The following is a 27352-nucleotide window of genomic DNA, read 5'->3' as shown; positions in this document are numbered from 1 at the left end:
TGGCTCCGCTCTATCTCCCCTCCGTATAGTCCAGGCGTGACTTTCAATCTCATTCAATCTCGCCTGAGCTTGCTGCTTACTATACTTTACACTTGAATTCATACTATTGTACAACACAATTTATACTGTTAGGGCCGGTTCACACTTGCGGTTCCCTGCCAAACGGACCGGATGACCTGACCGGATCCGGACCGGATCGGAACCGTACGGTTCTGATCCGGATCCGATCCGGATCCGGTCAGGTTGCATCAGGTGTTCATCAGGATGCCATCCGGATCCGTTTGGCAAAAGATAGTAGAAAAGGAATAAAAATGTTGGGGTCTGGGAGGTCAGCAGAAGGTGGACCTGTGGAATCAGGCCCTCCGCTGTTTAGCACTCACCTCCACCTCCGACATACTGCCAACATCTCCAGCACGTTTAAAGTCACTGCTGCTCCACTCCAAAATGCTTGCCCATGTGTCCCCATCCAAAATCGCCGCTACAATACGCATAGGAAGTGGGGTAGAACATCCGGATTTTTAGCCAGTGTGTTGTGCGCTCTCCGGTTCTCATTGGTTTGTATTGGCCGGATGGTGCAGTCCGGCTCCGCTCCGGATACGGCTGCCGGAGGAGCCGGACCAAAAAATAGCGCATGTTGGGTCTTATGCCGGAGTCCGGATCCGGTCCGGATCCGGTCCGGACGAAACGGACGCATGTGAACGGACGCATAGGCTTTCATTGCTATGCCGTGCGTCCGTTCCGTCCGTTACGCATGCGGTCCGGCTCCGGCACGGCGATTCCGGGCGGCGACCGCTAATGTGAACCGGGCCTTATACTGTTATATTTGTTATATTTGCTCAAAATGTGTACATACATGTATGCGCAGATTTATATTTTAACTTTATGCCTATGTATGTCCACTTTATTGTTCTCAATAAAAAATTTTGGTGGGAAAAAAAAAATAAATTTTAAAACTTCCCGCAAGAAATCGACCACTTCACTGTGCAAAAACGCCATAAATGCATTGCATTATTTGCATAGTTTTCCAGTTTTGTAATAGTTTTCTGCTCTGTCTCTTATTATGTGCATTTACTGGTGAAAAGCGGTCTCTTATTATGTGCATTTACTGGTGAAAAGTGGTCTCTTATGTGCATGTACTGGTGAGGACAGTTAGTGACATGGCTATGTACTCTGTAATGTGCTGCAGAAGATGTCAGTGCGATATAAATACTGTAAAAAACATTTTTTAAAAAGCCCATTGCTTAGCCCCACTCTACATAAAAGTGTGCTTCTGACTCCGCCCCTAACTCCACCCCCTGTCCGGTTTTCTCCATCAGCCGACCTGGCAACCCTAGTTCAATTCTCCTTTCCGCCTATGTTTTTTCCTAGGAGACCACTTTTCTTTTTCTGTTTAAAATACATTTTTAGTCCTCTGCAATTAAATAAACACCAAAAAGTAAGTAAAAAAAGAACTGTCAAATTTATTACGAGTATTTTCGTGCTTGCTGGTGGCTTGAAAGGCATTTTATTGATAAGGTATGAACAAATCATCTGGTCCTAGGAGAAAGCTTATTAGGAAAAAAGGGGAATTGAATAAGGGCCAGTGAATTCTGCACTGCAGTTCTCAGTTGCAGGTGTGCAGTCGGAGCAGCAGGTGGCGCTGTAGGCACAGGCACAGCCAGCAGTGTTCCTCCTAGTGGTTTCCGGTGCTCGGCAGTTCCGGTCTGTATCCTGCTGGATGTCCTCTGCAGCTACCATGCCTGAGCTGAGCAAAGAATCCAAACAGCGCCTGCAAAAGGTGTTCAAATGCGGCCAGTTCACAGTGCGCTGGGGCTTCATCCCCCTCGTCCTCTACCTAGGTCAGTGTCTGCACCAGCCGCCCTCTCCCTCCCCGTGTATTGCTGCTGGGCGCCGCGCACGCTGTGTCTCCTCCACATGTAGCTTTCCATTATCTTGCTAAAGGCAGCCTATTGTACGGAAATGTAACTAAACACAGCAGCTCCTGGCGTATTCTACGTGTCCCCATCACACACAGATGAATTGTAATTATGAACGTGGACAAAGTGACTACAGTGTATGTTTGTAAGGTAAAAAGGGAGGTTTGAGGCAATCCATACTGAGTAGAGCTACTGCCAAAGTCGTGCAGAGGACAGTGAGTTGAGATGGAAAGCTTGTCTTTTTACTATTGTAAGGGCTGGAACCCACTAGAGTGATTTTGTGAGCGTTTAGGAAGCGATTCAAACTGCTTGCGATTTCGCTAAATGCTCAGATAATGGTAATGAATGGGCCAAATTCCACTGGAGTGAGGGCCCTTTTCCACCTGCAATCGCTAGCGTTCACGCTGAACGCTAGCGATTGCTGAATCGCAAAACCGGCGATTCCCCCGACGTTTGCGGCCGCGATTTTGCTATGCTATGCACTGCATAGCAAAATCGCGGCAATTATCGCTCCGCCGCGCGTTCGCGTTCCCCGCAAAAACGAATCGCGGTAGTGGAAATGACCTACCGCGATTCCCATGTTAAAAAGCAAACCGTAGCGATTGTAAAATCGCTAGCGGTTTGCGTTTTTGCGATTCAGCATCGCAAACGCCGCTAGTGGAAAAGGGCCCTGATTGTGATTACTAAAATCGGAAAAGCAGGACATGCAGCATTTTTAGTGTTAGCCTTTCTGCAATGTAAAGTATATAAATGCTAGCAATAGCGTTTTGTAGAGATGTCTTACCTGGAAGGTTAAAAGGCAGCCATTCAGGGATTGATTTGTAGAGTAGATTCAGTCGCTTCGAGGCGGATTATCATTGTTGATCTTTAAAGTGCCTACATTTTCCACTTTTACATACCGGTATATTTTTTGCATTGGGGGTTCAATGCATCCCACTGCATTGTGAATAATTACATTGTGATTCAAAAGATCCGCACCATCAGCATAGATGTTTTTATTGTTGCTCAATAAAATCAATAAAATCCATAAGTGGGTATCTGTACAGATACCCACTTATGGATTTTATTGATTTTATTGAGCAACAATAAAAACATCTATGCTGATGGTGCGGATCTTTTGAATCACATTGAGCTGTACTTGTGACTCCAGAGGAGATCTCGGCACATCATCTTGCTACCATTGGTGCAGTGTCGTTCACCATTATACTTGTGAATAATTACAAACGTATGACCCTGTGGCGGAGTGCACCAACATGGTCATATGCATTGTGCCGCCCTCCCTAAAGCTCAGTGCTGGGCAGGAAGCACATCACTGGGCTTCCCATCGGTCCACGCATGTGTTCCAGGATGCACCACGCTCTGTTGTTTACGTGCCTCAGCCATAGACTTCCATAAGCCCAAGCACCATGCATTAACGCACTGTTGCCCTTGCATCAGCTCGGATACCTTCTGCGCACCGCAAGGGACGGCAATAAGTGGGAAAGTCTCCATACACTTTTATTACGGTTGTGTCCCCTTGGGGAAAAATAGGGTAACGCAACTCAGGAATTACCTGCTAGTGTTGAAGGAGCCTGATGGCCACCAACATTTTAAAAGCTGTTGTCTTCAAAAAATGTTCCAACTCTATTTTTCTTCGGTCACTGGAATTAAAGGTGGCTGAAGGAACATGAACTGTGCATGGGGTTAATCAGACTTGGGGAGTGAATGGTTGTCTAATCAAGGACTTTGTGAAACTCGTTCGAAATCGACCATCCGATAATTATTATTAAATCGGTGCTGCAGCAAGCATGCCCCGAACTAGGCAGGCGGTAGGCTTGCGGAGACACGGAAGCTGCCGAGTTGATACATTTCTCCGTGTTCCGCTCTACTGCAGCTGCCTGGGAGGTCTCTGTGTCTCCATTCACTTAACATTGTTATCGCCACATCAGAGGGAGCGGTACTTCCCGACCTCACACCACTTGCGGTGATCTTTATGAATTAACATTTTGCTACATTTTTTACAACAATCACCGCACAAGGCGGTGATTTATCGCTCTGCTCGGTAATGTCAGCTTTTGATGCGGAAGGAGCCTTTATGAATGCAGATTTTGCTACGTGTGCGGGAAAGTCAGATGTTTTAAGCATTTCCGCATGCGGAAATGCTTTTTGAATGATAGCCTATGTAGTGATGAGAACCAAAGGTCTGAAATAGGCTGTCACATGTGGGTTTGATATGACTGTGTAAAACTTAAAGCTATAGGCTTGCTTGGCTTACTAAGGGTGAAAAGGAATAATTTGCATATTTAGTAGCGGTGCATTGATGGTAACCACAAATGTTCACTTATAGTTGAGTAATTGCATATTTCTTTCTTTTTTAGGAAGGCAAATTACACCAAGCTTTGCTTTTTTTAGTAGGAGGTCTTTTTGGTCCCTTTTATCCCCCTATACATTACGAGTAGTTTGGGTCACCCTGAGCTGCTTGGGTACTCTGTTGTACTGGTCCTAGCCCTATCTCATACATCTGTATCAATCCCTGCCATGTACTGATGAGGAGCAATAGTCAGAAACCGGCTGTCACATGTGGGTTTGATATGACTGTGTAAAATTTAAAGCTATATGCTTGCTATACACCTGCAGCTCTGGATGGTTGTTTAGCTTACCAAGGGGAAAAGGAATCATTTGCATATTTAGTAGCAGTGCATTGTGGGTAACCACAAATGTTCACTTATAGCTGAATTATTGCATATTTCCTTCTGCTTTAGGAAGGCAAATTATACCAAGCTTTGCTTTTTTTAGTAGGAGGTCTTTTTGGTCCCTTTCATCCCCCTATACATTACGAGTGGTTTGGGTCACCCTCAGCTGCTTGGTTACTCTGTTGTACTGGTCCAAGCCCTATCTCATACAGCTGTATCAATCCCTGCCATGTACTGATGAGGACCAAAAGTCTGAAACTGGCTGTCTACGTGTGGGTTTGATATGACTGTGTAAAATTTAAAGCTATATGCTTGCTTTTCACCAGCGGCTCTGGATGGTTGTTTGGCTTACCAAGGGGGGAAAGGGGTAATTTTCATATTTAGTAGCAGTGCATTGTGGATAACCACAAATGTTCACTTATAGCTGAATTATTGCAGATTTCTTTCTGTTTTAAAAAGGCAAATTACACTAATACAGTGTGCGGCATTGCAGGAAGTGACGACAGTGGAACTCACAATGGAACACGGAAGAGGTGAGTCATCCCCGCCCGCTGCCTCTTACTAATAGTGGCGGCTGCTACTGTGCTTAAGCAGGAGGGGGAGTGCACATGGGGGACCCAGGTGAGGGGGGGTTCCTGCTGAGCTTAAGCTGGAGGTAGAGCACACATGGGGGACCCAGTTGAGGGAGGGTCCAACCCCCCTCCCCACCGCTGTGCCCAATACCCCCTTCCTGCCCTCTACCCTCATATGCGGCGTATGCTACGCCGCGGGTCGGCTAGTTATTATTATTATTTATATAGCGCCAACATTTTCTGCAGTGCTGTACAGAGTATATAGTCTTGTCACTAACTAGCCCTAAGAGGGCCTCGACATCTAATCTCTACCATAGTCACATGTCCATAGTAGTCTAGAGCCAATATTTGGTAGAAGCTAATTAACTTATCTGTGTGTTCTTGGGATGTGGGTGGAAGCCGATTCAATATAATTCTGAGGTCATACTACATACTGCAATTATACTGTATGATTCAGATAGAATATTTAGGATTTTTAACATATTTCTATCCCACATCCATAAAATATCATCAAACAATTTACTTTCCAAGCGTTTCCAGATGAAGTCGGTGTTCAGAGAGGCCTTAAGATTACGATGACTAACTTATTGGGTGATGTTACACTTTTCCTGTGAAGCCTGGATATATAAAACTTAAAATAGCTTTCTTGGTGCTTATGCCAAAGTATTTGCTGTGAGTAGGAGAAATATTAGTGTTTAATTACAAAAATGTACAGTTTCTCCAGAAACTACCCGCAACTTGTTCCTGTGAAGTTCAGCAGAATTGTGTGATGTCACAACACTGCAGTCACTGCCGGCTGGTGCCAAAGTGGGGGAGGGCCTTGCTTATGATGCAAATGCATGAAAGATCACTTTGGCATGCATTGATTGTGCCAGTGCTGCACGTAAGTTTTTCATTGTCGTTGTGCTCTGCAGTTTGTTCTGAAATATGGATGCCGATAGGTCCCCACCGATACACAGGCACACACACTTACACACAACTGAACAGAGACAGACAGATTTGCTCAATGCTGAGGATGGACACTGTTCTCTCCCTTTTGTGATGTCTGATTTGCTCTGCCTTACTGCTTCCCTCCCTGGGATCAGATGTCCCTGTGCCCCTCTCCTTTCTTCCCTCTGATGCTGTGGAGTTTTCCCCTCCTTCCCATGTAGGAATCCGACAGCACTTGCTCTCTGCCCCTTTGACAGCAGCTGTGTTCAACATTTCAGTGATGGCATTCTCCTGTGTAGTAAGGGTCCTCACTTGATGACATCATCAAGCGGGGCCCTTAAAGATACAGAAGAATGCTGTCACCGTAATGCAGACCACAGCTGCTGTCAACGGGGAGGAGAGTGAGTGCCTGCCGCTGTCTGCATCCTACATAGAGAGAGGATAGGAGCCGAAAGCACAGGGAAGGGATGAGCAGGGCACAGGGATATCTAAACAGAGGTAGGGGAGAACAGTTACCAGGGTCTGGCAGCGCAGGAACCCCTGCAGAGGTTGGGGGTCCTGGGTCAATAGCCCCTTTTGCCTTTATGGCAGCGCCGGCCCTGAGTGGGTATACATAGCTCTATAGTTTCCCTAAAATGTGGCTAGGAGACACCCTGGTGTGGTTTAAATAGCAGAGCAAGCAATGCATGTAATGCCCATGAAAGAATTTTAACAGTCAGGGTTTAGTAGAATAGACTGTATCGGCATGAAGTCAGCACGTTTTGCAGATCTGATGTCTGCTTCCTCCTATACAAATACACAATTGAAGGGAACCTTAAAGGGGCACTACAGCGAAAAACTATAAAATGTAAAATATTTGCAAACCTATACAAATAAGTACGGTACATTTTTTTTCCAGAGTAAAATGAGCCATAAATTATTTTTTTCCCTATGTTGCTGTCACTTAAATAGGTAGTAGAAATCTGACAGAAGCGACAGGTTTTGGACTAGTCCATCTCTTTATAGGGGATTCTCAGGGATATATTTATTTTCAAAAGCACTTAGTGAATGGCAGTTGCTCTGTCCAACTGCCAAAAAAACTGTGTATGGAGCAGGGAAGCTGGCCAGCATCGTTTAAATCCTTTTTAGGGAATATCTTTATAAAGAATAAAAGCTTTGCTGAGAATCCCCTATAAAGAGATGGACTAGTCCAAAACCTTTCACTTCTGTCAGATTTCTACTAACTACTGTAAGTGACGGCATTATAGGAGAAAAGTAATTTATGGCTTATTTTACTCTGGAAGAAACGCACTTCTTATTTGTATATGTTTACACATATTTAAAATTTCAGTTATTCGCTGTAGTGCCCCTTTATCTCTCAAAAAAAAAGTTTCACTTACCTGGGGCATCTACCAGCCCTCTGCAGCCATCCTGTGTCCTCCCAGGCACTCATGGCACCTCCGGTCCCCCGCTGCCAGCTAGTTTTGTTTTTGCCGATTCGGAGTCAGCGGCCCGCCACGCGTACCTTTGCACACAATCTCCCTGGTGCAGGAAGCTATCGCGGACATTAACACGTACATTTTTACGCGTTATAGGTGCAATGCGTAAAAATTTAGGCGTTGCACATGTAACGCGGAAAAATGTACTTGTTAATGTCCGCGATAGCTTCCTGCACCAGGGAGATTGCGTGCAAAGGTACGCGTGGCGGCCCGCTGACTCCGAATCGGCAAAAATGAAACTAGCTGGCAGCGGGGGACCGGAGGTGCCATGAGTGCCTGGGAGGGCACAGGATGGCTGCAGGGGGCTGGTAGATGCCCCAGGTAAGTGAAACTCATATTTTTATTTATTTATTTTTTAGAATTAAGGTTCCCTTTAAGTAGCGCCTCATAACTATCTGCTTGTCGTCGGATTTTCGGGGCTAACGGGTCCTGGATCAGGGCTACATAGAAAGGGAGAAGCCTTATTAAGATCCAGAGGCTTCCCCCTCCTGAGGTAAGTACACCACATGGGCACTTTATTTTATTACAGATTTTCTTTAAAGGTAACATCAATCAAATAATGCTTCCCTATGGTATACTTACCTGGGGCTTCCTACAGCCCCTTGCAGCCGAAAGGTCCTACGCAGCATCTCCGCTCGCAGCCATTGGCCCTGGCCCGTGATCCCCGCCGGTGCAGAGGGTGACCTCGAGGTCATCTCTAGCCCACCTTGTCCACGGTGTACTGAGCAGGCGCGGGACTACTGTGGGTGCGCAGTACAGTGCGGACAACGTGGACTTGATTGACAGCGGCGCAGTAGAGGAGGTCGGCCTCTGCAGCGGCGGGGGACGGTGACTGCGAGCGGAGATGCTGCATGGGACCCCAGGTAAGTATATCATGGGGCAGCATTATTTGATTGATGCTTCCTTTAAGCAATATGGTGCAATGCTGGAGAAGTTAAAACATAATTCTACATTTCCAGTGTGAATAGGCCCCCTTAGGACATCCATGCAAAGCTGACCGGTTTACCGATGCAAAAATTCAAATATAATGCTTGTCTATTTCTAAATCAGTCTTTTGTATAAATACTGCTTACAAGGCGGAAGGCAACGCTGAGGTTTATTACTGTTACAGTAACCCTTGTCAGATGAGGAACAACTTGCTTGTTGCTCTATGGAAGTGGTTTCCCAGAAGGCTTGTGGTTACAAGTGAGTGACGTGGACTGACTCAGGAGACTTACAGCTACAATGGAGATTTCCTCTGTTGCTTTGTGGTCATCTATGTTGGCACTAAGGGCACGTCATCTTCACAGCATACCAGTGTCAGTGAGAGGAAGGAACTGCATAACACTATTAGTGCTGCAACGTGTGTGTTTCCTCAATACATCGTCCAAGTAACTTGCTCCATGCAGTGCACAGTGTACAGTACACAGATAGCTGCTTCCGCCTGGATCTCCATGTATGGGTTATGCTGTAGAGATCCATTACACACACCTCCCTCTGATTCTACGGATGGGCACAAACCTGTGTATTTATATAGCACTGACATCTGCAGGGGGGGCAATTCATTTTAACCATGGAAATTGGAGTGCCATGGGAAAACCCAAGCAAACATGGGTAGAACATATAAGCTCCATGCATGTTATCCTGGCCCATTTGCACCTTGCACCCTGGCTTTGAAAGGCCAGAGTCATCCAGAACACCACCATTGAAAGCTTTTACTTTTTTTTTTTTCTTGCGGCTGCAACTACTACGTTTTGTACACTCATTAGATTAAATTTGACTAAGGTAACTGCTAAAGACCACCTCTCATGAGAATGTAGTGTGTGTTCAACAGCTCCCACAATCTCCATGCATCTGCGAGAGATCCGGTTTCTTAGTTAAACGATGCCCAACTCTTGTTCTCCCGCTCTGTTGTTGTTCCTTCGCCCCTCTCCATGGTAACAGAACGCATCACTAGCAAGGTGTCTGTACAGCATGGGCCCCAAACAGTCACTGGAGTGGTCGATTCCAAATCCCTACCGGGTGACGGTGGTTGCATATGTGTACCTAGTTTTAGTTCTTACTACAGGGTGGCACATATAAAAGAAGCTGCAATAAACCCTGGGATCACACAGAAGGGAGGGAGAGAGTAGCAGGCAGCAGGAGTCGGTTGTACAGCGGAACTGTAAACTTGTAAAAAAAAAACCCAAACAAATGGTTTCACTTACCTCAGCCGTCCTATCCCGCACGATCCTCTGTTCTCCCGCCATGGCTAAGTTTCGTTACTGTCGACGGCAACTGCGCCTGCGCGCTCCGGGCTATGCGAAGCTTTCTTCGCGTTCCAGCCCGCAATAGCATCCTGCTATTAGTGCAGGACGCTTTTGCGGGCTAGAACGTTAAGAAAGCTTCACGTAGCCCGGGGCGCGCAGGCGCAGTTGCCATCGACTTACAAGTTGACGGTAATGAAACTTAGCCATGGTGGGAGAACGGAGCATTGTGCAGGACCGGCACGGGAAAGGACGGCTGCTGGGGGCTTGGGGAATCCCCAGGTAAGTGAAACCGGTTTTTTTTTTTTTACAAGTTTACAGTTCCGCTTTAAAGGGACACTTAAGTCAAACAAAAAAAATGAGTTTTACTCACCTGGGGCTACCAATAGCCCCCTGCAGTTGTCTGGTGCCCTCGCCGTCTCCCTCCGATCCTCCTGGCCCCGCCGGCAGCCACTTCCTGTTTCGGTGACAGGAGCAGACAGGCTGGGGACGCGAGTGATTCTTCGCGTACCCAGACACATTAGCACCCTCTATGCTGCTATATGGTATATGCTATAGCAGCATAGATGGCGCTATTGTGGCCAGGAACACGAAGAATCACTCGCGTCCCCAGCCTGTCAGCTCCTGTCACCGAAACAGGAAGTGGCTGCCGGCGGGGCCAGGAGGATCGGAGGGAAACGGCGAGGGCACCAGACAGCTGCAGGGGGCTATTGGTAGCCCCAGGTGAGTAAAACTCATTTTTTTTTTGTTTGACTTAAGTGTCCCTTTAAATAGTGCACACACTATCCCATAGAGCCATATCAATCCCTGCCATGCACTGAAGAGGACCAAAAGTCCGAAACAGGCTGTCTGCATGTGGGGTTGGTGTGGCTCTGTAAAATTTGAAGCTATAGGCTTGCCAGACACCAGCAGTTCTGGATGCAAGCTTGGCTTCTGGGCCATAAGGAGATAATTTGCATATTCAGTAGTGGTGCATTGTGGGTAACTACAGATGTTCACTTTAAGCTGAATTATCGCAAATTTCTTCTGTTTTAAGAAGGCAAATCACACTTAGCATTTAAATAGTGGTGACACTTTTCTACTGCACTTAACAGCAAACATGGAAGGGCTAACAATCTATTGGTAAGTGACCCTGCGACTCTACATAAGAGCATACAGCATGCAGTATAGCATCAGACTGAGTATTCCTATCCCTCCGTTTCATCATGGTGTTGGACAGCACTAATTACACAGAGAAGAGTAATCTTCTGATGCATCATGATGGCGTAAGGTGCCCATACATCTAGCAACATATGGGCAGATCAACTAAGAGGTCGATATTTCTCTGTTGCCTGTCCATACACCTCAGGCTGATTCTTGATATATTTCAGCACAAAATCGATCAGGAATCGGCCTAGCGACCCTGACTCGAGCACTGTAATAACAGCGCAGGAGTTGTGCAGTAGCAGGATAAGCCATACACCGGCTATATCCTGCGGCCAATTCATACGTACGCCCCTGGCTGCCCCCTGAGTTAAAATGTTGTCACCCCCGGTGTCCATGCAGATTAAAATCTCACTTGTCCTGCGACTTCTGGCCTTCTCCGCCGATATCCCCGTGGCGCGTGTACCAGGTGGTGACGTCACACAAGAGCTTGGTGCCACACGGGGGTGACTGCAGAGTAGGCAGGGAGTCGTGGCAGCAGGACAGGTGAGATTTTACACTGCATCGGACCCTGGGGGAGCAGTTTACACTTTGGGGGTGGGGGGGCAGCGGCTGGGGGTCCCTTACGTTTGTAGGTTGTTGCGATATTGAAAGCCATGGGGCTTGATCCTCTAAACGGTGTTAACTGTTAGCAGGGGTGTGCTAAGCAGTTAACACGTGAAGTGCCGCAAATGTCCGCGATTGCGAGACTCTGCACACGCAAAAGTGTGCGTGTTAACTGCTTTGCACGCCCGTGCTAACAGTTAACACCGTTTAGAGAATCAAGCCCTTTGTAGGTTGTTGCGATATTGAAAGCCATGTGATCAAGCACTTATGACCGAAATCTTTCCAGCATGTCTGATCGTCACATTTGATCGCTTTCGGGCATGCCTGTTGCGGCACCTATTTTCATCCAATTTAATAAAATTATCTAACTGGATGCTTGATCGGGCCGCAAAAGCGGTAGGTGTATGGGCACCTTTAAAGTTTTGAACTAGATTGCAAAAATGAAGACATCATATTAGTACCTTGGATTTTCCAGTGTTCTTACCCCATTTGTACTGCGTTTGCAGAATTCCAAGTGCAGCACAGTAGGACACCACAATTCAATTACGATTTGAAAGCAGCTGAACTTTTCATTTACCCAAGCATCTCTGCTTCAGTCTTGGCCTAAGGTCTGGATTACATTGAATGTGCGGTGTTGGTCCATAAGCTGCCGCCTTGATGTGGTGTCCTTACAATGTGATGGCAACGCATCCATTGTAGGGCACTGCTGCATGTTCAGCACAAAGTGGATGAATTGCTGTAAGAGCCAGATTACAATGAAGGTGCAGCACCAGCACATAAGTTGCCGCATAGATTTTAATGCCTCTGTGTTGTGGCATTGCATCTGCTGTGTACTTAAAATGCATGCAGCAGTGTGTTTTGTGCTGAAAAGGATGCGTTGCATTTACATTGTAATGGCTCTGAGCTGCAACTGATACGATGAGGCAGCTTATTCACTGTAAACCAGCCCTACCATTGAGAGGCACAGAACCTGAATCTGTAACTTATGCTCTGCAACTCATTTACTGTAAACCGGCACTACCACTAAGAGGCACAACATCTGCCTTCTTACTCATTCACTTTAAATGGTGATGGTCATGTCTAGAAGAACCCGTATAGAAGCATGTGATCAGCTAATAGATTCGCATCCTGCTTTCAGGGCTCTTTCACATTAGACAACGCGTGCAGGAGCCGTTCTCCTGCACGCGTTGTCTGCCTGCGGCGTGTCGTCGGGTATCTGTGGTGCGACGCAATCAGCGGCGGTAGCTGGTAATTAAACCCCGCGGAAAACGCCGGCTCGCGGGTGCGTTGGACAAAAAACTGCACCCGGGTGCGTCGGAACCGCAACGCATCGAAACGCAGCGTCGGGTGTGAAAGGTAAAATGAAAGTCTATGGACTTTCATTTTACCTTGGTTAACGCAAACGTTAGCCGTTTGCGTTAACGCACAAAATCCGCCCTAATGTAAAGGGCCCTAAGCACATGATCATGACTAGCAAATCAGAGAATTGCATGTCATCTGACCAAACTGATCACATGCTTCTCCATGAGTCACCATCACTTACTGTAAACCGGCACTAATACTGAAATAAGCACAGAATCTTCCCTTTGACTTATGCACTGCAGTCCATTCGCTGTAAACCGGCACTAACACTGAAATAGGCACAGATGCAATGCAGTTTATTTACTGTAAACCAATTATTTACTGGTATGTCTAGGAGGTGTGTCTGCACAGAATGTGATTTTCAACATCTTCCCAGCAGTTGGAAGCATTAGGATTTTTCTATAACTACAATTATTATTTTTTCTTTTTAAAGGGTTTAAAAGGGGAGCTGACCCTGGAATGCCTGAGCCGACAGTATTAAGGTAAGTTTTGAGTTGCTCCTTAGTCTGTCTGTATGTGTGTGTATATGTACACACACACACACACACACACACACACACACACACACACACACACACACACACACACACACACACACACACACACACACACACACACACACACACACACACACACACACACACACACACACACACACACACACACACACACACACACACACACACACACCTTGACTAGTAGCAATAAGAACAACAAGGTTGCAGAATTGTTTGGTTGCAAAAATGGAAGATATTAGCCTCACAACATTAAATAAATGGGTTTTCCTGGCATAGGGGCAGGCATTTGTTTATAAATCGACCACTATCCCTCTGGTCCCAAAGCAGGTTTAGCATAGCTATTCTTGTGTGTGAACCTTACCATGTGGTAAAGAGTGAACCTAGCCTAACAGGCCTATTTCATAGGGGATTCCCATTCTAACAACACAGTCTCAAGCCTGAGTAATTTTACCATTTGGAGTATAGCGTCACCAGCCACAGTGAAAAACACTTCTCTGTTAAAAGCTGAAACACTGCTGACATTAAGCAAAGTGGGGAAATGAAAAATTCATTCGACTGATCCACTGCTGGTAATTGTGTCAGTAGCTGGGGTTTTGGTTTTGCCCAAGCAACATATTCCTTAGCATAGTGTACACAGGCTGGGAGTTGTGATTTGGGTGCTCAGTCCTATGCTTAGCAACTTAAAGTGGAACTAAACTCAGAACTTCCTCTCTGCTCTATAACATGTGAAGGCTTACATACTTATTTCATTTAAAAATATGCAAATTGCCTGGCAGTACTGGTCCTCTGCCTCTAATGCTGGGAATACACGGTTTGTTTTTGAGCCATTTAGATGGCTCGAGAGATAATTTCCGACATGCCCGATTTCCCGTTCGATCGTTTCGCCACTCGATTTCTCATAGAGGTGACTAGAAAAAGATAAGAAAAACGAGCGGAAGATAAGAGAATCGATTGCAGAATCGAGTGGCAAAAATGATCGAATGCAGAATCGAGCGGCAGAAACAAACCTTGTATTCCCAGCATAATACTTTTAGCCATAGCCCCTGAGCAAGCATGCAGATCAGATGCTCGACTTAGGTCTGACTGCATTTGCTGCAAGCTTGTTCAGGTGTGCAGTTCAGACACTACTGTAGCCAGAAAGATCAGCAGGATGCCAGAAAACTGGTAGTTTTTAAAGGAAATACATGCCCCCCCCCCCCCGCCTTCCCATATCCTTCTCCCTTTAATTGTTCTTTAAAGCTGAAGTGTAGTCTGGCCCAACCTATAATATGAATCTGGCTCACACAACTTATTATTGTCCGACGTTATCAAAACTGCCTTTGTCCCAGAGTAGTCTGTGTGGAAATCCCAATTCCCCCCTGTGTGGAAATCCCAATTCCCCCTCCCATGAAAACCACGAACCTGAGAAGGCAGCATTTTATAAAGGGTGCACACGCATGCATGAATACTGTCGTCTGCAGGGTTTGGGACTTGATTCTTTGGTCTGTTCAGGGCCTAGTGTTGTACAGAGGCATTGCTAGCCTGCATGCTGGCAATGCATTCTGTTGCTATGAAGCAGGGAGAAGGGACGAGTGGCGCATGATGGATCGGAAAGGGGTTAGAAGCAGAACAGTGGCCTCCACCTGTGCACAGATTAGATGATCTGGCAATCCACATCTTTCACAGGAGAATTGGGGCAGCCGTACACAAGCAAGATTCTTGGCAGAGGTGGCTCCGACAGGCGGCCTCAGCCGAGAACCATATAGCATGTGTACAAGGCTTCGGGTCCAGTGCAGCTGTCAGCCAGAAGCTTCCTATTCTGCTGAGCAAACAAGCTTATTTCCTTCACTCTGTATATCAGGGAAGGATAGCTTATTAGGCGTAATTTAGCAGGATTTAGAAGTTGTTATAATAGCTTGGCAGATCTGTTTTGAATTTTGACCGTAAATCCGCTTTAATGTTGTGTTTAAAGGAAACCTGAGACAAATAAAATGAAAGCATGTATACTTACCTGGGTCTTCCTCCAGCCCCCTTCAGGCCATGGGGTCTCTCGCTGTCTCTCCGCTGGCAGCCTCGGTATAGTTGTTCAGCTGCACCCAGCCATGAATGCGCAGCCTCCGCCATACTTCCGTGGCCAGGAGCGTTCTGTGCCTGTGCAGTAGTACTGCGCAGGTGCAGAACGCGATGGGGGGAGACGACTTAACTAATCTACCAGGACGGCCAGGGGTGGATCGGAGGGGCACGAGAAGACTGCGATGGAGCCTGCGGCCTGAAGGGGCTGGAGGAAGCCACTGGTAATGCTTTCATTTTACTCGTCTCAGGTTTCCTTTAACAGGGTGGACATTTTAAAGCAAATAAAAAACCTTAGGTACTCTAAGAAGCGGGAAGGCTCTGGATCCTGTAGAAACTTTTTGGTCCTCTCTTCATGTTCTCATTCCAGTGCTTTCCCACCAATAATATTATTAAACCTATAGTTTGAATAAATCTTCGGCCTTCCTCGAGCTGCCTGTGGAAGTACTCATGTCCCTGAGGATTTTGGAAAAGGAGCAGATCTGCACTGCACACATGCGAATCCCCACTTATGGATGTGCAGTACGGATGTGCCCATGTTCAGAGGCACTCGGGGGCGCAGGTGCTTCCGAGGAGTCCTGTAGGTGCCAAGTTTGAATGCGGTGGAAGGAGGAGGAGAGAGTATTAGAAATGCACTATGGGATCCAGAGCCTTCTGAGCCTTCAGTCTTATTCGGTGAGTATCTGTTTTTTTTTTTTTTTTTAAGTAAATGGGTATCGTCAAAAATAAATAAATAAATAAATAAAAATGAACCAGATTCTTGAGAGGGAAGCCTCTGGGCCCTATAGAGCTTTCCTGCTCCTCTAACTTGTTCCAGCGCTGGTTCCCCCGGTAACAATATTCGACCAGATTGGTCAAACACTGTTTTCCCCCGCCGAAGGAGGCTTCGGAAGTCTTTGGGGAGCCTGAGTGCTCCTGAAGACTTTTGAAGTCCCCTGTGGCGGGAGATTCAAACAGGGAAGCAAGCGTTGCAACGAAGGCATTGGGAGAGGAGCGGGAAGACTCTGTAGGACCCTGAGCCTTCACTCTCCTTAGGTAAGTATCTGGTTTATTTATTTATTTTTATTTTTTTTACAATTCCTATTAGCTTTAGGCTTCTTGCACACAGGGACGTTACAGGCGCACGTTAGTGCAGCCTGTAACGCTCCCCCAACGCACAGCAATGTAACACAAGTGGGCTGTTCACACTACCCACGTTGCGTTACATTGTAACACAGCAAAGTGCTGCATGCAGTACGTTATAGGCGGCTAAGCCGCGTTAGACTGTTTGCACATGCTCAGTCATGTTGGGGCGGAGGGGAGAGTGGCCGGGCACATGGCTAATTAATATACACTGCACTCAGTGACGTGCAGTGTTTACTTCCTGGAGCGGCCGCTCTGTGCGGCGATTGGCCGGGCGGGACCACGTGATGCCGCATGCGTCCAAGAGTACGCATCACGGCATCACGGACGCCAGAGTGAGCTGCACAACGCGGCTCACTCCGACGTCCACACCAGAGAGCACCAGGCGTTGCATTATATATATATATATATGCCCTATAACGTCCCCTAAACGCAACGTCCTGGTGTGTAACTAGCCTTAAGGTCACTTTTATATTGAATACTTTAAACTACAACTGCCTAAACCATTTGGTCTGAAACATAAAAATAGCATAAAAACAGTTAATTCAATCAAAATATGTAACAAAATAATAAAGTATGTTTTTTATAATACATTATAATAATGTTTTGTGCCAGACCAAATGCACCATATTTCAGGATCTATCCAGACTGAGTAAAACAGGAAAAAGAACACGGGACATTGGGAGCCCTTATGGTGTATTATCAAAAGAAAATTGGTAAAAAAGAATTAGGAGTATAATATCATCATCTTTTTTTGAGTGGATGCCTCCTTATATAAGGGAGGCAAGAATCCTATTTGAATTTACAGCTATAGATAAAACATACATACATATACGTTCTACATCAAGGGCGCCTCCTTCTCTGCTGTATCATGTTTCAGGACCTCTTTTCCTTGGGCTGTTACATAGTTATACATGTGCCACAGTCGCACTGTAGAGTTACTGCACCGTCACCCTTTCTTTACCTGAATGTGCTGTAGTACAGAGGCGACTCTACTGCTCAGAGTGCTTGTCATGCGACACTATGGCCAGTTGTGTATTGAGAATTGCCTATCCTGCTCCTCTCACTTTTGTGTTGTAGCTTCATGAGAAAACTTTCATGTGGTTGCTAGTTCCTTAATAGAACTCCTTCTTCTTTTGTGAGCTTCTTTATATAGAGAGTAGCTTGGTTTTCATTTGCACTTCCTTAAGTTCTAATTCTTGAATTGAAAACATTACAACACTCATAGTAAATTTCCTACTGAAGGGGTGTCCTCTTTGTGTCATCCTTCTCGTTTGTTAGAAACAGTGTATGTGATCTCATAACTGGTGTTGTAACTCTTCAGCTATTGGATCATTTCTCATTTTAATGTAAATTCTCTGTATGGGCATTTAAAGGACAACACTCTTTAACACAGAACATTCACTCTGTTGGATTTGTATTTAATGCTAAATTTCATTTACTTTCCGTCTCTCGGGCCTTTTGAGAACAGGGTATGCATTCAATGTGGCCTTATCATTAAATTGTGCACTTATTGAGGAGATCATCAGATCAGTTTAAAAGTTTTATTTTTTAAAGTGCTAGTACAGCTGTAATTAATCATAATTGAAATGCGGGTCTGTGATGGAGCCCTGATCAATACCACAATATCACAATGTAAGCAAGTATTATCCCGGCTGCAACCGGCCGTCAAAATTGTAAACGCCGGTCTTACAGGCAAAAGCAAAGTCCCCAGAATGACCAGATACAATAAACATACAAATCTTCAGCACAGTTCCAGTGTGCAATAAAATCCCATAACCGATCACCACAAATAACCAATATGCTTACCAAATGCTAAGCCCAAGCTGTAAGGTCTAAAATCACTTAAACAGCCAGGTCCCCACAGATGAAGTTGAGGATCTTCCTGGTCCCGTAGTTTATGGTCACAACTTTGGATACATGAACTTTCGCCAGATCCACATTCAAATGGTGTTAGACCCAAGATATAAGGTCTTAAATCAACATCCAGATCCCCACACATGAACTTTGGCCTATAAAGTCGCCAAGAGCGTATTTACCTGAATGATTAGGGCAAAAGTTAACCCCCCTAGTGACCAGGCCATTTTTTTACTAATGGGGCCACTGCAGCTTTAAGGCCTAGCTGCAGGGTCGCACAACTCAGCACACAAGTCATTCCCCCCCCCCCTTTTCTACCCACCAACAGAGCTCTCTGTTGGTGGGGTCTGATCGCTCCACGTTTGTTTGTTTATTTTTTTTTAAATATTTATTTTATTAATTTTTGATTAAATTATACTATTTTTTTTTAATACTCCCCCGCCCCTCCCCCCTCGCCCTCCCTAGGCTTCAGCCGATCACTTCCCAGCCTTTGGAGGGGACAGCCGTGTGACACGGCTGTCCCCAGTACAGCACTGCCTTAGATCGCAGCACTGTGCAGGGTAATTAGATGGCGGTTTCACTGTCTAACAGTCTCCGAGCGGCAGTCGCATTAGCGCGCGCAATCTCCTGCTAGCCCAATAGAGAGCCGCACGCCAATAGGCGTGGAGCGGTCCTCGGGCTGCCGCCCCATTCACACCAATCTGTGTGGAGCGGTCCTCGGGCTGCCGCCGCATTTACACCAATCTGTGTGGAGCGGTCCTCGGGCTGCCGCCGCATTTACACCAATCTGTGTGGAGCGGTCCTGGGGCTGCCGCCGCATTTACACCAATCTGTGTGGAGCGGTCCTGGGGCTGCCGCCGCATTTACACCAATCTGTGTGGAGCGGTTGGCAACAGGTTAATGGGCGTTACACTTGGGGTCCCTGTAATACAGACCCACATAATGCGGATCTGGTAGAAGCTGCAATATCCAAAGCCGTGACCAAAAAAACGACAGGACCGGAATATCCTCGACCTAATCTGTGGGGACTGGCTGTTTAAAGAGAAACTCCGACCAAGAATTGAACTTTATCCCAATCAGTAGCTGATACCCACTTTTACATGAAAAATATAATGATTTTCACAAACAGACCATCAGGGGGCGCTGTATGACTGATTTTGTGCTGAAACCCCTCCCACAAGAGGCTCTGGTACCATACGGTACTCTGGGCAAACTGCCACAATGTAACATTGACACACACAGGAAATGGCTGTTTATAGCTGTCTGTTAAAGCCAGAACAGCTACATAATCTGCCCACAGTAACAATGTCACCATGTAATACATGTCAGAATGTGAATCTGGGAGAGGAAAGATTTTACAATGAGCAAACTCTGACTAAATCATGTATACATAATTATTGTAAAAATTAAGCACCTTTTTATATTAAATTATTTTCACTGGAGTTCCTCTTTAAAGGACACCTGAAGTGAGAGGAATATGGAGGCTCACATATTTATTTCCTTTTAAATGATACATGAGGCTAAAATGGTGAATCTATCTTTACTTACCTGGGGCTTCTTCCAGCCCCTTGAAGTCTGTGTCCCTCATCGCAGTTCCGCTCTCACCCGGGTTTATTGCTGTCCCTTCTGTAGCAGCCAGCGACCCGGCCGAAGCAGCGCCTTCTGTGCAGGCCTGACAGTCTTTCTGATCTCTTTGGCTGCAGAAGTGTCTGAATCACACACCTGAAACAAGCAGGCAGCTAATCCAGTGCTTTGTGATCAAATTTACTGGAGATAGATGCCCCAGCATGGCCGTCTGATCATAATTTCGGCTGAATTGATTGATTTAATTGAGCTTGAATAAACCTTTACCTGATCTAAACCCTTGTTTTTTGGGGGGTTGGTTCATCCGGCGAGGTAAGATACCTCTTGTATTCATTTGTCTTTATAACGTATACTCTGAGAGATTTATTTTTGGGCACCTCCACCTTTCTTCATTGCCCAATACACCTCCTTTGGAGGTGTCCTTCCCACTAGTGTAGGACCATCCACCTGCAGGACCTGGAGTACCGAGAGGGGACAGTAGGTGATGGGTGATATAAGGTGTTTGCAGGTTCTGCAGCCCACCTTTGTGAGTATAACTACTCTTGCAATACTGAGTTAATGTTATCCTACGATGCTGCACCATTTGGCTCCAGGTCTCCTCTTTCTCACCCAGGCTACCGTGGTTCCCCCACAGTGAACGTCCCTACTTCTACATAAATGTAATATACTAAGCAGTTTAAGTTTACCAGAAAATGACATCCTCTTCACAGCAGCGATAGTGGAATATTGCTGGGAGTGTGTTTTCCGTGTTTTAAGTTCTCAACATTGTGGGGAACTTTGACAAAACAAAGTTAGGCTCTTTGTAATTTGGAAGAATCTCCACTGCAACATATGAGGAACTAATTATGCTAAACTATTTTTACAGCAGTTCTGCTGACAAAAAGAAGCTATTTTCTTTTTTTATCCCTAAAAAAAAAAAAAGCCCAATAGAATAAACAAGAAGTGATTAGAGTTGAGGGAGTCCCCTGTTTCATAACATCTCTGATTGCATCAGAGTATGCAAATCCTATGAAGGGATTCCACGGCTAAATTTTGGCAGTGGATGATGCAAAAGCTACTAGCTGAAACTTCTGATATGGGATCCCCAGGACGTGAAATTGGACACAATGACTTGTGTGAAACTCCACACAGTAGTCACTGTATTGTAGCCTCCCTATAGCGCCATTTGGAAAAACTAGCTATAAGGAGCTGTGGCAAGTCAGTCTGCACCCAGTGGCTCTTCCAAGTGAAGATGCAAACATGGCCATAGATGCCTGCATGACCTTATTGGGAGTAGTCAATACTGGGAGTGTTGGTTTCCCTCCCAATTATATACTGTAGCTTTACCGGGAAGTGGCTATAGAAAGATGCTGTCTGGGTTTCTTACTTTTTTGAGTGCTATTTTAACAGTTGGATTGAACTACCACCACCCAGTTAGTGATTTAGAAAATAAACAAAACCTTGAGATTCCCTCCATTAGGAATTGGACTACTCCAAAACATGTAAGATCTGTACGATTTTTACAACCTACTGTAACAGCAATATATAAAATAAGTAACTTAGAGTGCATTATTACCCTGGTACAAATGTATGTTTTGTAGGTATGCATACACATGTACTGTATCTTAGATTTCACAATTTTCTTTTGCAATGGGCTCCTTTAAAGGACACTTGAAGTTTCATGCTCCCCCAATAAAGTTTCATACCTTACCTTGGCAGTGGGAGGCCTCTGGATGGTCCAGATGTTTCCTAGACCCTCCCTAAGCCCACTGATCCATCGTAGAGACCTTTTTTTACCTATTCAACTCTGCACAAGTCAAACTGTTTTTTTTTTTTTTTTTTTGGGTGGTCCACCTGGACAAGAGTAAGGTCCGCACAAGCCCAGTAGAAGAAAGTGCCCATGCGTAGAGTAAGAATGCTGCTCGCAAATGGCTTAGTTTTGGTCATGTTTGGTCCCCACTTGCGCATGCCCAGTACAGATGTGCTTGTCCACAGTGGAAGAAAGCTATGTGACTTGCGTGGAGTCGAATAGATAAAGAGGATCCCTATGATGCATCGGTAGACTGAAGGAGGTTCCAGATAGCCTATGGACCATTCAGAGGCTTCCTACTGCTGATAAATGTGTGTACATTTTTTTTTTTTGGGGGGGGGGGGGGGGGGGGTCAACTTGTGTGTACCAGGCATTATAGTACTAGTCTTACTATGAAATTAACTTAAATCCCGTTCTGTTCTCCTGCATAGCAATTATTAAAAAATATATTAGTTACTTTTGCAAGCGAGCCTGTAGACCAGCATGTCAAATTCAGCCAGAAAACCTTAGTTTGTTTTGCAGCTTAATATAGTAAATATTACATCAGACTGTTATGGCTGCTGTTTAGAATTCAATCTTAAAAATGAAACCGTTAAACTGAAGTTAAATATGATACACTGTTCTATGTTACTAATGTTCTTATTTATTTATTTTTACTAATGGTAAATAGAACATCAGATTTCAGGAACGCCCTATTTAACCACTTCGGGACCGGCCGTCTAACCCTCCCTTAAGGACCAGGGCATTTTGCAGTGGAGGGGTGTGCGCACGGTTTGGGGGGGCCAGGTGGCCGGATCTTGTCTGTGGCTGGCTGGGCAGTGTCCCCTCCCCCATGGTGGCAAGTGTCCCCTCTTACGCCAGCAGCCATCACTCACCTTCCAGGCTCCAGCGATGAGCCGCAGTAGCCCCCTTCTTCTCCAGCCGGCATCTCCACTCCAAATGACGGTCGGGGCGCGGCTTGATGACGTCATCAAGCCGTGACCCGGCGCTGACGCCAGACGGAGCAAAGATGCCGGTCAGAGCAGAGGGGGGCGCTGATCGTCGCTGGAACAGCAGGGAGATGAGTGGATCCTCTTCTTTCCCCCCCTGCCGCCGCCGCCACTGTCAAAGTGATCACTACGATCCAACGGCGATAGTAGTGATCACGTGATCAGCAGCCATACGCGATGGCTGCTGATCACTGAGGGGAGATGCCAGCTGTCATATGATCGATGTGATACGATCGCGTTGGGACGGTTCTTTAGCGCGGACGTTAAATCAACGTCTGGTCAGAACTGTACCACCACCTGCTGGACGTTGATTCAACCTACGTCGGTCCCCAAAAGGTTAACTTTCTAGATACTGTGTTTATCTGAAGTTGAGGTTGTGTTTTTTTTTTATATATACTCTAAAGCTGACCACACATCAAACACAATAAAACGGCAGGTGTCTGTGTCCACCTGCCTCCATGTGTGTGCCACTGCAGTGTGCAAGCGCAGGGGCGTGGCCGTGCAGAGGTTGCGGCTGTAGGCGGGCGCATGCACAATACAGCGGTACACTTTAAACTAGCGCCTGTCATTGTTACAGGTCTGATGGCTAGCGAAACAATAAAAAGATGGTTTCCCCAAAACCTAAAGACAGCTTGTGTAAAAATCTGACGTTCTCTGAAAGTCACATTTTTCTACCGGTAATTACAGGGACCAGTGGGCACAATCGAAAGAATGGATGTACAACCCTTCTGAACATACCTTTGTGCTTAGGTCAGGTCAGCTATCATTTAAGCATGGCTGTACTCACTGCCCTAAGTTGATGCATCATAGTCTTGCTTTGCAAATGAGCAGGATTCTGCATCGATCGCTGTAAAAACAGTGCAGGAGATTTGGGCGCAGCCAGCGACACCATAGGCCGTGATAGGAATTACAGCTATAGTAATTATTATAGTAATCAAGACTAAGCACAAATGACTATTAATGACATCTTTCCCCCACTATCCACGACGACCTGGAGGTTGAATAGTAATTAACGCCGCCGGGACTTGTGCAGGAGCAGGGAAAGCCATATATCGGCTTTACCATGCGCCCAAATCTCCCGGTGACCATTTCATAGGTACGCTTGACATAGCATATACACCATACGACAGTGTGAGTACAATTCAAGCTCTACTAAAGTCACTTGTCCTGTTTACCCAGCACTTTGTATTTTATTACTTTGAAGAAAAAAAAAAAGATAACGCTTTGTTTGTTTTATTGTGTTTTAGCTTGCTCTGGGGATGAAGACGCCAGATTATGAAGCATTTACGCCCAAAGTTGAAAATCTACATTGTTAACTTGGAAGAGAGAAATACAGGTGCCACACGTAATGACTACACAGGAAGATGGACTTTAGTATCTCCATCAGCATCCATGGACTTATTACCGCCTTGGAGTTGGATCCATGAATGCAAAAGAGCAAAGAGAATTATAAAGACCATGTCGCAAATGTTTTGTTACTGTTAAAGTTATTTTATATACTTGTGTGTGTGTGTACATGTCTCATCTCTGCACATGCCTTCCCAATGGAATCACTTTCAGTTTGTTTATTTTTTTGGTAGTAAAAATATAAATTATTTACCTTTTGTGTATTTTCCTTTTTTATTATTAAAGATTAACACATCATCAGTGACCCCAGCAGGCACGAGGAATTGTATAGTGTTTCTAGCGCTTTTTTTTTTTTTTTTTTCTATATCATTTTTTGATTAGAAACAACTGAAACCGTACAAGTCAGCATTTCAACTTTTTGTTTTGTGAAGTGTCTTCTTGTTGTTGCAGTAGTCTAAAGATGCCTATACACTAATCACTACTGATATTAATTATATTATACTTGCTGATGGCCCGGTGTTGCCCGGGAATGTATTTGGCTGGTGTTGGCCCCGCCCATTTTTTCTAACCTTAACACACCCTAGTTTGACTTAGTTTGTGAGCTTTGTGGTCTTTGGCATCAATAATTTTCAATGAAATAAAACCAATCTGATTGGCTGTTTGTGGCTCCACCCCCCCTTTCTGAATTTGAACCCGTCACCCAATGGCCAACTGTACCAGGTTTGAGGCTTGTGCCATTAACAGTGCAAGAATGGCAGCAATTAAATATTCCCCTTGAAAATCCAGAGGTGAATTTTGATTGGCTTTTGTAGGCTCCACCCACTTTTTTGAGTATTAAAGGGAACTTGACTACTTAACGACCAGTAAACTTTGCTTCTATACGCGGTTTAGATTCACTTATCATCCTGATTGCTATTAGAACTTGGGTTTCGTTAGGCTTTAGGAATTAAAAATACAAATTAGAAGCAAATATTTATGAAATAATTTATTTGATTCCATCCGTACAAAAATGAATAGGAAAAAAAAAACGATAACAGTTGTAAAGTTACAATAAAGTACCATGCAGCAACTAATACATTGAACAAGACTGATCTTACATATTATACCCTTGTTATTTTCATGGAAAACATTTTCTGTTCCCATGGCAACTGTCAGGGCTATGTCACACCAGCAACTTTCAGGGCCCGTTTCCACTATAGCGTTGCGGAATCGCCGGCGAATCACCGCAGGCAAAATCGCATGCGGGTGCAATTCCGCATGCGTTTTTTGCCGCGATTTCGCATGCGATTCCGCATAGGTAAGGCTGTATGCGAATTTAACCATGTCACTGCCTGTGTAAATTAACATTAATACCAATGCGAAATCGCGGCAAAAAACGCATGGGGAAAACGCATGCGATTTCCCTATTAAATACATTGCGTGCGATTCGCCTGCATTCCACACGCAGGCGAATTCTGAGGGCCCTACCCTGCAGATTTTTTCTGCACAGAAAAACGTGCGGGGAAACGCACAAGTGGAAACAGTCCCATCCACTTGTACTGACTGTGCGAATCCGCATGCGGGCAACGCATGCGGATTCGCGATAGTGGAAACGGGCCCTCAAACATTTGAAATGGCGACAATACTTCTACAGTACTACAGTGCAATACAAACATTGTGCAATTTTAAAATGCTGCAGAAATGGCATCATTGTTCACCTCTTAGGCCTCATTTCCACGAGCAGGCAGTGAAAAACCAAACTCTCACAACTGCTTGCTGCTGCCTGGCAACTGCTCACTGCCGACTTTTAACTGCTTGCCAAACACACACAGTTCAACTGCCCCAGGAACTGGGTCTCTAGTTTCAGGACATTAGCAATTAAGGCCCTTTGACATGGGCAGTTGATAGGCAGTGAAATGCCCGTCGACCTCTCACAACTGCTTGCTGCTGCTGCCGCCTGGTAAATGCTCACTGCTGCTTGAAAACTGCTTGGTGAGCACACAGATCAACTGCCCATGTGAAAGGGCCCTTACTGCAGCCAGAGTGAGTGAGTGTGTGACAGTTCTATAGTGCAATCAGTATTTTTTACAATTCAAAGTTTTTTGTTTTTTAACGATTCAGAAAACAATACAATGCACCTTCTAGACAAAAAGACATTTTATACATCAGCAATGGAGGTTACATACAGAACAGTAAAAATAAGGAAAAATCAGCAACTAGAGCCTTGCTCAGCTGTTAGGGCAGGGAATGTTACACAGTTCACAGTTTTAGAGTTCATTGTCACAACTTATTGTAGCATTCTTCAGCAAGTGTCAAAATACAGAATAACTAAACACTGCATGTCATTCAGATTATATTCATAGTGCACTATTGTTTATTTGAAGAATATTATTATAGTGAACATGTTTGTATTAACAAGTCATGTAGTAAATTGTAGAGAAACTCCAATCCAAGCAGCATTGTAAAGATTAAGAGGCCATACAGCTAGAATGAGCTGACCTTCAGCTTCTAAACTATAATTTACCCTCTTAGAACAGAAGGTAGATTGTCTATGACTGTCCCACATCCAATATGTATCACATTGCTGACACAGGCTCCACCCACTGTCCTGAGGTGAAACATATTGGCAGGGAACTTACTTGACCGTGTGCTTTTACCCCCAAATCCGGGGTTTCTTTTGTTCTGCATTAGCTATTGTTTGCGCTCATGGTTTACTAGTCATTAATAACTCTTACTGGGATTATTATTAAAATACATCACTTAAAGCAAAATTTACAGCTGACTCCGCTGTAAGGAAAAACAGCTGCTGGTCCGAGGAGGATCCCATAAGAATCTGACCAGCTACTTGAAATGACTGTAGAAGGGGCAGGACCTTTACCTCAGAGCACAGAATTTGATTGGGTAGTCACTTTCAGAATAGCATGATGCACTTTTCAACTACAAATATTTCAGAATGGCATGATGAACTTACTCAACTGCAAAAAGTGGGCCACTGGCTTCTGTAGTACAAATAGTGGGCCACTGGTTGCTGTAGTACACACATCTGTAGTATGTGATAAACACATTTGTAGTCCAGAATTTGGATTACTTTGGTGGTTGAAAGTGGCAGATCTAATATAAATCAGTAAAGTATGTTACTACATTACAATATCCTTATCATCTGTGTCTTGCCATACGTTGTTTGTTCAGCAAGCTCGGATTTGCTGAATCAGAG

The 27352-nt window shown here is 45.2% G+C and overlaps 1 protein-coding gene across 1 annotated transcript; it reads left to right on the top strand.

The window, feature by feature from the left end:
- The first annotated feature begins 1689 nt into the window (after positions 1-1689).
- On the top strand, positions 1690-24411 carry TOMM7 (translocase of outer mitochondrial membrane 7). Its single transcript, XM_068238644.1, has 3 exons — positions 1690-1838; positions 13338-13386; positions 24060-24411. Exons 1-3 carry the CDS (start codon positions 1718-1720, stop codon positions 24073-24075), a joined length of 186 nt encoding a protein of 61 aa, XP_068094745.1. The 5' UTR covers positions 1690-1717; the 3' UTR covers positions 24076-24411.
- Positions 24412-27352: the final 2941 nt, after the last annotated feature.

The sequence above is a fragment of the Hyperolius riggenbachi genome, chromosome 5 (assembly GCF_040937935.1).
Source record: "Hyperolius riggenbachi isolate aHypRig1 chromosome 5, aHypRig1.pri, whole genome shotgun sequence".
Lineage (NCBI taxonomy): Eukaryota > Metazoa > Chordata > Amphibia > Anura > Hyperoliidae > Hyperolius > Hyperolius riggenbachi.
This window is presented reverse-complemented; position numbering and strand designations above follow the sequence as displayed.

What these genes read in the sequence shown, in the direction of transcription:
- TOMM7 (XM_068238644.1), top strand. Translation starts at nt 1,718, where the DNA reads ATGTCCTCTGCAGCTACCATGCCTGAGCTGAGCAAAGAATCCAAACAG. An exon ending in CCCCCTCGTCCTCTACCTAG is followed by an intron (nt 1,839 to 13,337) that starts GTCAGTGTCTGC and finishes TTCTTTTTAAAG; the next exon opens with GGTTTAAAAGGGGAGCTGAC.